Source organism: Chrysemys picta, chromosome 12, assembly GCF_011386835.1.
Source record: "Chrysemys picta bellii isolate R12L10 chromosome 12, ASM1138683v2, whole genome shotgun sequence".
Classification (NCBI taxonomy): Eukaryota; Metazoa; Chordata; order Testudines; family Emydidae; genus Chrysemys; species Chrysemys picta.
In genome coordinates this window covers 25,565,276-25,575,533 of record NC_088802.1, presented here as the reverse complement: position 1 = coordinate 25,575,533, position 10,258 = coordinate 25,565,276, and the positions used below count along the sequence as shown (strand labels likewise).

General features: G+C 54.4%; 1 protein-coding gene across 6 annotated transcripts in view; it reads right to left on the bottom strand.

The window, feature by feature from the left end:
- Positions 1–4,043: 4,043 nt before the first annotated feature.
- Positions 4,044–10,258, bottom strand: part of LOC101951488 (zinc finger protein 692) — a 38,115-nt gene continuing 31,900 nt past the window's right edge. For all 6 annotated transcript variants that reach the window (XM_065562325.1, XM_065562326.1, XM_065562329.1 and 3 more), the window contains 5 exons: positions 9,449–9,511; positions 8,453–8,531; positions 7,593–7,707; positions 6,700–6,799; positions 4,044–4,884 (listed from right to left, as the gene is read on the bottom strand). In XM_065562325.1, coding sequence (XP_065418397.1) covers positions 4,503–4,884; positions 6,700–6,799; positions 7,593–7,707; positions 8,453–8,531; positions 9,449–9,511 — 739 coding nt within the window. In that variant the 3' untranslated portion in view covers positions 4,044–4,502. The remainder of the gene's footprint in view (positions 4,885–6,699; positions 6,800–7,592; positions 7,708–8,452; positions 8,532–9,448; positions 9,512–10,258) is intronic.

The following is a 10,258-nucleotide window of genomic DNA, read 5'->3' as shown; positions in this document are numbered from 1 at the left end:
TTACTGCCCTGGGAACTGCAGGGCACCAGTGGACATGGGGCTGGCTGGATGCAGGACAGGGGATGACTGGAGGTAGGGTCTGGCTGCAGGCAGGGCAAGGGGTGTGTGGGGCTGGCTAGAGACAGGGGTGTGTGGGGTGGGCTGGCTGGCTTCAGGCAGGGCTGCAGGGGGGTGCGGCAGGGGTTGGCAGGGCTGGACACAGAGGAGTGCGGGACTGGCTGGCTTCAGGCAGGGGGGGGGCGGCAGGGGTTGGCTGGAGACAGGGCAGGGGGTGCGGGGCTGGAGATAGGGCAGGGGTGCAGCAGGGGCTGGCTGCAGGCAGGGGGTGCAGGGCTGGCTGGAGACAGGGGCTGGCTGCGGGCAGGGCAGGGGGTGTGGGGCTGGTGCGGGCAGGGGGGGTAGGGCACGGGGTGCAGCAGGGGCTGGCTGCGGGCAGGGGCTGCAGGGCTGGCTAGAGACGGGCTGGCTGCGGGCAGGGCAGAGGGTGCTGGACTGGTGCGGGCACGGGGTGCAGCAGAGGCAGCTGGAGCCCCAGCCCTTTAAATAGCCCCCGAGTCCCCCGCTATCCCAGGGCTCTGGGGGCTATTTAAAGGGCCCGGGGCTCCCCTGATTCTACCGCCCCGGCCCTTTAAATAGCCGAGGGAGCCCTGGGCAAGTGGCGGGGCTCCGGTCCCAGACTTTTTAAATAGCCCCCAGAGCCCCGCAGCCCTACCCCAGGGCTCCAGCAGTGGGGCTCTGGTGGCAATTTAAAGGGCCTGGGCCCTTTAAATTGCCCCCTGGGGAAGCTGGGCCACCCCAGAACGGCGCACCGGCTCTTGCTGGTACGCCGTACCGGGGCTTGGGCGCGGGGCTCCCTTAGGTGCGGGGCCCGATTCAGGGGAATTGGTTGAATTGGCCTAAAGCCGGCCCTGCGGCCAGAGACTGCCTCGAGTCCCGTCTTCAGCCACAGATGGTTGAGAAGGAACTGAGCGGGGCATAGGACACGTGCGCTCAGGCAGATTCTAACAAGACTGCGAGACAGCAGCTGAGAGCGTGCATCATGGCCAGGCACTGCTACTGAAGATCTCTGATCAATGGTTTCCTCTCCATGAAATGAACAGGCCCTGGGTGCTAATGTATGTCTCTCTCTCGGGGGGAAGTGACTGTCCACAGACAGCCCACCCCAAACTCGTCCTCTCCGAGGACTAGAAGACCATGCGTTGAGGAAACACAAGGCAGAGCCTGCCTGAGATCCCCAAGAGATTTGACTCATACTTGTGTTCTGGGCTCCAAGGAGAGTCGCTACCGGGAGGTGGAGGTCGGTGATTGGGATGGCTGGGCCATAGGGGTGACAGGGAGACAGTGAGGGGGAATGGGGAGTTCAGTGTCAAGCCAGAGGAGGGATCTGGACAGTGGGGCTGTACCGAGGGCAGTACTGGTCTCTCAGCTCCCCGCACACCCCTCTGGCCTTGAATGAGAGCCCAGGGGAGATCGGGGTGCATCTGGCTATGACTGAGAGGAGGTGATATTTTACAACGCAGACACCGAGGTCAGATCTTCAACTTTCAGGCTTCGTTTTCTGGGAAAATCTTCCCTTCCCTCTGGCTCACATCTCCAGGGACCGGTATCTTGTTGAGAAGAGGGGTCAGAGCTTTCCCTGATTCCACATAACGAAAACCTGCTTACTATGCAAGGCAGTAATCCCATTGGGAGTTAGGCGCCTAAACACCTTGGAGGAGCTGGGCTCCATCACTTGAAATCATCTCCCGTGACATAAGTGAAGATGATCCAGGAAGAAAACAAAAGGGCCTTGTGGTTAACAGAAGGCGAGTGGCAAGATCTGGTTTCAATTCCTGGCTCGGTCACAGACTCTCTGTATATAAGAACAGCCAGACTGGGTCAGACCAAAGGTCCATCTATCCCAGTATCCTGTCTTCCAACAGTGGCCAATGCCAGGTGCTTCAGAGAGAATACCTGAATGGGCAATCACCAAGTGATCCATCCCCTGTCACCCATTCCCAGCTTCTGGCAAACACAGGCTAGGGACACCATCCCTGCCCATCCTGGCTAATAGCCATTTGCGGGACTTATCCTCCATTACCTTTGTCATAACTATAAAGGGAAGGGTAACAGCTCTCCAGTGTACAGTACTATAAAATCCCTCCTGGCCAGAGACTCCAAAATCCTTTTACCTGTAAAAGGTTAAGAAGCTCAGGTAACCTGGCTGGCATCTGACCCAAAGGACCAATAAGGGGACAAGATACTTTCAAATCTTGGTGGGGGAAGGCTTTTGTTTGTGCTCTTTGTTTGGCAAGTTGTTCACTCTTGGGACTGAGAGGGACCAGACATCAATCCAGGTTCTCCAAATCTTTCTGAACAAATCTCTCATATTTCAAACTTGTAAGTAAACAGCCAGACAAGGCGTGTTAGTTTATCTTTGTTTTCTCAACTTGTAAATGTACCTTTTACTAGAGTGTTTATCTCTGTTTGCTGTACTTTGAACCTAAGGCTAGAGGGGGATCCTCTGAGCTCTTTAAGTTTGATTACCCTGTAAAGTTATTTTTCCATCCTGATTTTACAGAGAGGATTTTTACCTTTTTCTGTAATTAAAAGCCTTCTTTTTAAGAACCTGATTGATTTTTCCTTGTTTTTAGATCCAAGGGGGTTGGATCTTGATCCACCAGGAGTTGGTGGGAGAAAGGAGGGGGATGGTTAATTTCTCTTTGTTTTAAGATCCAAGGGGTTTGGATCTGTATTCACCAGGGAATTGGTGGAGTGTCTCTCAAGGCTATCCAGGGAAGGGAATTAGCTTTGGGATGGTGGCAGCGGACCAGATCTAAGCTGATAGTTAAGCTTAGAAGTTTTCAAGCAGGCCCCCACATTTGTACCCTAAAGTTCAAAGTGGGGAAGCAGCCTTGACAACCTTATCTAGTTCTTTTTTGAGCCCTGTTATAGTCTTGGCCTTTACAACATTCTCTGGCAAAGAGTTCCACAGATTGACTGTGCGTTGTGTGAAGAAATACTTCCTTTTGTTTGGTTTAAACCTGCTGCCTATTAATTTCATTTGGTGACCCCTAGTTCTTGTGTTAGGAGAAGTAAATAACACTCTTATTTACTTTCTCCACACCCATCATGATTTTACAGACTTCTATCACGTCCCCTCTTAGTTGTCTCTTTTCCAAGCTGAAAAGTCCCAGTCTTATTAATCTCTCCTCATACGAAATCGGTTCCATACCCCAATCATTTTTGTTGCCCTTTTCTGTACCTTTTCCAATTCCAATATATCTTTTTTGAGAGGGGGAGACCACATCTGCATGCAGTATTCAAGGTGTGGGTGACCATGGATTTATAGATAGGCAATATGATATTTTCTGTCTTATTATCTATCCCTTTCCTAATGCGCAATCTTTGAGCAAGTCCCCTGGGGTAAAGTTTTCAAACATGCCTAAGACTCAGACTTCAGACGTATTTAGGCTCCTAACTCGCATGATTTCAATGGAAGTTAGGAGCCTAAATACCTTTGAGAATCTAGGTCTAAGTGACTTAGGAGACATTGATGTTCAGCGGAACCAAGGCCCAGATCGGCACCTAACTCCCATTGAAATCCACAGACTTTAGGAGTCTAAATACCCTTGAAGATCTGGCCCTTAATCTCTCTCTGATACGATCTCCCATGTAAAAAGAGGGGGTCAGAATCCTTATTGTCTGTTTGGTCTATTTACACTGGGAGCTCTTCAGGGTAGAGACTTTCTCACAGTGCATGCATGCAGCTCTCAGCACTATGGGCTCACAATCTCCGTTAGGACGCCAAGGTTCTGCTCAAATACAAAGACCATGACACTGCCAGGCTTTTCCGCAGCTGGACGGGGGGTGGCTGCTGATCCTGCAGTCACAGGAGCTGCACCAACCTGTGGGGATGGTGGTAATTTCACAGGAAAATGGCGGGGAAACAGCAGCAGGAGCTGTGGCCATTGGGATGAAGGCAGGCTCACCTACCCTCAGCCTGCCCCACCAAGGCTGGCAGAACCAGCACCGCCATGAGAGAAGACGCTCTCCCCGCCCCAGCCATTACACAAAATAATTCTTTACTGAAGAACTGTCCAAAACCCTGAAGCTGAGAGTAGCAAAACCGAGGCCTGTTCCTGGGGAGGGTGAACCTCAGCATCTCTCTTCAGAGTCCCCCTGCCCCAGAGAAGGTGAGGCCCTTTGCCTGGTATCACAGTCCTCTTGGCCCACAGAGGGTCTGCGCTCTACTGACTGTGGAGGGGGAGGCTGCTCATGGCCGCAGGGGTTTGCCTCCCTGTCTCCATACTCTCAGTGCCTGGGCAGGATTTCAGATCTGCCGCTACAGTCTCCCACCATGGTTCAGTCATTATCCCCGCCCTTCTGCTAAGTGCTTTATGGCCCACTCTCAGCAGAGTCCAGCTGGAAGGCAGGATCCTGCTGGGATCATCTCTGCCGACATCCCCCGTGGCTCAGCCCCCAAGTGCTGGTCAGACCCAGATCCTGCTCGGTGTGGCCCGTTACTCGGCGGAGGCTGCGATGGGGGACACCGGCCCTTCCACCTTCTCCATCTTGCAATGGCTCAGAGCAGGGATCTCCAGCTGCTCAGTGGCAAGTGGGCACGGCACATCTGGGTGGTCCTCGGTTGATGTCTCCTCAGCAAGGGTGGGGAGCGGGGATGGGGTGTCCTGGTGGCCAGGTTCTGGCATTTCCGGCGTGGGCTGGGCCGGCCCGGCAGCCACCGGATGGCTCTTGCTCTTGTGTACAGTGACGTTGTCCTTCTTCTCAAACTTCTTGCCGCAGATGTCACAGGAGAACTGGTAGAAGGAATCAGCGTCATGCTTCTTCATGTGCCAGTTGAGGGAGGCCTTCTGACGGCAGGTGAAGCCGCAGATCACACACCTATGGGTGGGGAAGGGGATCAAGAGGAGAGTGTGGAGAAAGCGGGGCAGGGAATCAGAGCGAGAGAAAACTCAGAGAGGGATGCACAGAGGATAGAGGGACACAGGAATTGCCAGGTTGGATCAGACTCAAGGCCCATCTGGCCCATTATCCTGTCTCTGACAGAGCTCAGCACAAGATGCTTCAGAGAAGGTGTAAGAATCTTGCAGTGGCTAATGTGGGCTAATCTGGCCCACACGTTAGGTCTGGTCCTGGGCTCTAATGGTTAGAGAACTGGCTTAAAACCTAATCTCCCTTCCAAAATTGCTATTGTTCATTATGGTCATTCTAAATATTCTTGTTTCCACATAAATCACAGAATCATAGAATATCAGGGTTGGAAGGGACCTCAGGAGGTCATCTAGTCCAACCCCCTGCTCAAAGCAGGACCAATTCCCAACTAAATCATCCCAGCCAGGGCTTTGTCAAGCCTGACCTTAAAAACCTCTAAGGAAGGAGATTCCACCACCTCCCTAGGTAACCCATTCCAGTGCTTCACCACCCTCCTAGTGAAAAAGTTTTTCCTAATATCCAACCTAAATCTCCCCCGCTGCAACTTGAGACCATTACTCCTTGTTCTGTCATCTGCTACCACTGAGAACAGTCTAGATCCATCCTCTTTGGAACCCCCTTTCAGGTAGTTGAATCAAATCCCCCCTCACTCGTCTCTTCTGCAGACTAAACAATCCCAGTTCCCTCAGCCTCTCCTCATAAGTCATGTGCTCCAGCCCCCTAATTATTTTTGTTGCCCTCCGCTGGACTCTTTCCAATTTTTCCACATCCTTCTTGTAGTGTGGGGCCCAAAACTGGAAACAGTACTCCAGATGAGGCCTCACCAATGTCGAATAGAGGGGAATGATCACGTCCCTCGATCTGCTGGCAATGCCCCTACTTATACAGCCCACAAAAGCTTATGCCCAAATAAATCTGTTAGTCTTTAAGGTGCCACCGGTCTAAATCTTTGGCCTCAGCAACTTCCTATGGCAATGAGTTCAACAGGCTAATTCAGTACTCCCCCAAACTTTTGAGGATCATGCTCCCCCTTACCTCTGTCCGCACCACCCCCCTATGTCCTCCACGGAGTCTGGGTTGGAGTGGTGCTGTGGCTTGGGGAGGGTGGGAAGTGGCATGGACAACAGAAGGGGGCCGAGGCTGGGGTTGGGGCTGGGAGCAGGGCTGTGGCCAAGGGTCGAGGTTGGGGACAGGTGCGGGAGCAGACCCGCAGCTGAGCTGCGGTGGGGCCAGCACCCGGGCCCGCAAACAGGTGCAGCTCTGCTCCTGGCCTCGCTCCCAGCCTTGGCCCTGGGCTGGGAACAGAGCTGCAGCCAGGGGCTGAGGCTGGGGACTGATGCGGGACGGGGAGCAGCGCTGTGTTGAGGCTGGGGATGGGGCCAGGCACGTGGCCTGGAGCTGGGGACGTGGCTCGAGACGGGACCGAAGCAGAGCTGGGGGCAGGAGTTGGAGCTGGCCTGGGCCCCGCTGTGCCCTCCCAGACATTTCTCCACACCTCCCTAGGGGGGCACGCCCCACACTTTGGGGACCTCTGATCTACAAGTATCTAATGGGTGTATACATCAAGAGGGTGATGGGGAGAGGCCTCGTCTCGGGTGTAGTTAGGAAGAGGGCCCGGGCAGAGCTAGGGACTGCATCCTTCAGAACTGGATCGATGGCACCTAATCAGCCATTTGCACCTTTGGCTTCTCAGTGCTGCGATTCTTAGGGACACAGAGGAAGAGACCCTAGTCTCAGAACGAGCCAGCTGGGTTTGCTACTTACTGTATGGGTTTCTCCCCCGTGTGGATGCGTCTGTGGATGATCAAGTTGCTGCTGGTGCGGAAGGGGCGGGCGCAGTACTCACAGATGTAATCCCGTTTGTCTGCAGGGGGAAGAAGAGCGAGTTACTGGCTGCACTGGCTAGCGGGATGTAGGGCAGGGCATTTTACACAGGCGGAAGCAAAGGTAAGGACGAGAGAAGGGCAGTAGGTCCAGGGGTCGAAAAGCAAAGGGGTGGTAGAGCAGATATTAGTAGTGAGTCCAGGGTTGGAATGACAGTGGGACCTGCAGGTTGGGATTGAGGGGCACTGGCAGAACTGTGTGTGTAGGGGGAGCTCAGGACCAGAACAGCAGAGAATTCTGTGGGTCCAGACTGAGATGCATTAGCAGCACTGTGTGGGGCTCCAGAGGCTAGAATAACAGCGCTGATTGCAGGTCATGACTGAGAGGCACCTGCAGAGCTGGGGTTGGGTGGGAGGGAATCCCAGGGCTAGAAGAGTAGTGGGGGCTGTGGATCAGGACTGAGGGACATCAGCAAAGGTGTAAAGGGGGAGGGGGCCCAACCCAGGGCTGCAATACCAGGGGGCCTGTGGGTTGGGATTGAGATGCATTGGCACACCTGTGTGATTGTGGGGCTGGAATTGAGAGGCATTTGGCAGCTGATTGTGTAGGAGCCCAGAATTGGGACTGAAGGGGAGCTGTGGGGCTGGATTGAGGGGCCCTGGCCGAGGGCTGGCACGTGTGTGTGTGTGAGTGTTTGGGAGCCATGGGCTGGGACTGCGGATCCGTACTGAGGGGCCCTCAGAGAGCTGTGTGAGTGTTGAGTTGAGGGGGAGCCCAGAACTGTAGAAGGCAGGTGCTTTTAGGCTTTAGCCCCTGTGCTCAGGCACACTGACCGCTGTGCAGCTTCTCGTGCTCCTTCAGATGTTTCTTGAAGTTGAAGGACTTGCCGCAGCTGGGCTCGGAGCAGGTGAAGGTCTTCTGGTGCACGTGCTGGTATTTCCTGTGGTACTGCCGTTTGGCGGTGGAGGGGAAGCAGAGGGTAGGGTCAGCTGCCGCCCAGAGACCATGCAGTCCGTCCTCCCTGGTTCATACCTAACTGAGCGCCCTCCCATAGAACTGGGAGTCAGAGGGAATGCTTGATTTGGCTTTGGGGCTGGACCAGCAGCTTCAAAACAGGGGGCTCCCTGGTGCCACTCAGCTCTCTCTGTGGGATGGCAGAGGGAAGCCATATCTCTAGGGCCCATTCCGCCCCCAGCCTTTCTGTGGAGGCTGCAGCACAGATGGCCGACTGGATCATGTTCCAAAGTCGACTGCAATCAGTGGGAATCTCACCATGGATGTCGATCGGCTCTGGGTCAGGGCCTTAGCCCTGATATAGAATCTTGTCCTGCTGGGAACTGAGGACACATGGACTCATTTCACTGAACAGCCAGTCAGATGGGAGCGACTGAGGCATATGTGACAGCTCCCATTTGGGCAAGGGATTGAAACGGGGATGTCCAGAATTAAAAGCATGAGTAGCTACAGCTTGAACTATGGTAAAACCATCGCAGACTCATATTCTCTGTGGATCAGGCACAGAGAGGGACCTGTAACATACGTTCACCGGTAGGTCACACTGAACTGCTTGTCAAGCCCATAGCTGGGCTGATACCAGGACCATAATGGTATTGGGCCATGTATCCCAATGCATACCAGGCGATGCCTGGGGGCGGGTCAGGTGCCCCTCCCCACAGGTAACCTTGTCACTCACGTTCAGGTACTGGCGGTTGGAGAAGATCTTGCCGCAGCCCTCGAAGTCGCACAGGAGCATCTCGCGCTTGGTTGCCTTCCTGCAGAGAGGAGGGGGTGAGGATCTCGCAGGTTATTGATGGAGCCAGGATACAGTTCAGCAGCCCCTCGGTTCTCAAACCCTCCCTTGTGAACCTTCCCTCTGTCCTCTCCTCTTCCTCTCCCCGCTGCGGAGCCAAGAGCCGTGTCCTCTGCTCTGCAGCCACCTCCCTGGATCTTTCCCTGCTCACCAGCTGCCTTCGTCACCTCTCCTCTGTGGCTTGTGATGTCTGGATAAAGCCCCCTTCATCTCCCTGCCTCACCGGCTCTCCATCTCCTTTCCAACCTCTTTTCTCCCATCTGTGCCCATCTGCTCTGGTCTCTCGGTTAGCTGTGTAAAGTATTGGGGGTAGGGTGGTGGACAGATTGGACAAAGAACATCACTGGCAATGGGGAAGGTGTGTGGGTGGGGGCGCTAACGGGTGGGTCGCACGCCCTGTGGAAGACGCCAACTGATGGGTGTGGTGGGGATGCAAGAAACGCCAGGGAGTATCACTAGGTTGTGAGCATATGCAGGGACAGAGAGGGGTGGTTGCAAGGGGGAATGGACATGAGACCAAATGGCAAGAGGATTGCCCATCACTGGGGCCATTGAAAAGTACGGTAGGTAATGGGCTGTGGGAAGCAGCCCCTGGTGTGTGGCTCTGGGGCTAATGGGGCTTTTCCTCCCCTCTAAGTCCAACTGGAATGGTGCTGCCACCCGCACCAAGAGGCCAATCCAGACAGAGAGGGAGATCCCGCCCCTCTCCAAGTACTCCCCTTTGCAGGAGGCACCACCGGTCGCTCCGTGGAGTGAGGAGTCCAGCGGTGGGGAGCAGGGATACGAGGGACTGGTTTGCAGCCGAGCTCTGCTACCATAAGGGCTCTAGGGCAGGGCAGCCAGCAGAGTCATGGCCAGGGTTCCAGGCCAGGTTCCTACCTGATTCTCTTGGGGCCGATCTGGGCCACATCCTTGTTGCTTGGCTGTCCCCGCTTCTTGCGGCTGCGAAGGAAGAAACACACTGATTGGGTGCTCCCGGAGAGAGGCGTGTCTCTCCTCCTCCTTTCTCCCCATGCTGTCTCCCTTTCCCCTGGCCTGTGTTTTCCTTTTCTATACACCCTTCCCCATCTCCACTACGAACATCTCCCTCATCCCCTCACTGCGAGAAGGCATAGGAGATGAAGGCTGCCTGGCCTTCTCTGGGGCAGGGATCTCCAGCTACCAGCCTCTTACAGGAAGGGCTTCTGGTGCCAAGTCTCATGTAGCTGGCAGAATCCAAGGGTGCCCAATAGCCCCTTCTGAGGACTCATGTGGCCTCATTACAGGAAGACGAAGGGTCCCATAAATACATGAGAACATAAGAACAGCCGTACTGGGTCAGACCAAAGGTCCATCTAGCCCAGTATCCTGTCTACCGACAGTGGCCAATGCCAGGTGCCCCAGAGGGAGTGAACCTAACAGGCAATGATCAAGTGATCTCTCTCCTGCCATCCATCTCCACCCTCTGACAAACAGAGGCTAGGGACACCATTCCTTACCCATCCTGGCTAATAGCCATTAATGGACTTAACCACCATGAATTTATCCAGTTCTCTTTTAAACACTGTTATAGTCCTAGCCTTCACAACCTCCTCATGTAAGGAGTTCCACAAGTTGACTGTGTGCTGCATGAAGAAGAACTTTCTTTTATTTGTTTTAAACCTGCTGCCTATTAATTTCATTTGGTGACCCCTAGTTCTTGTATTATGG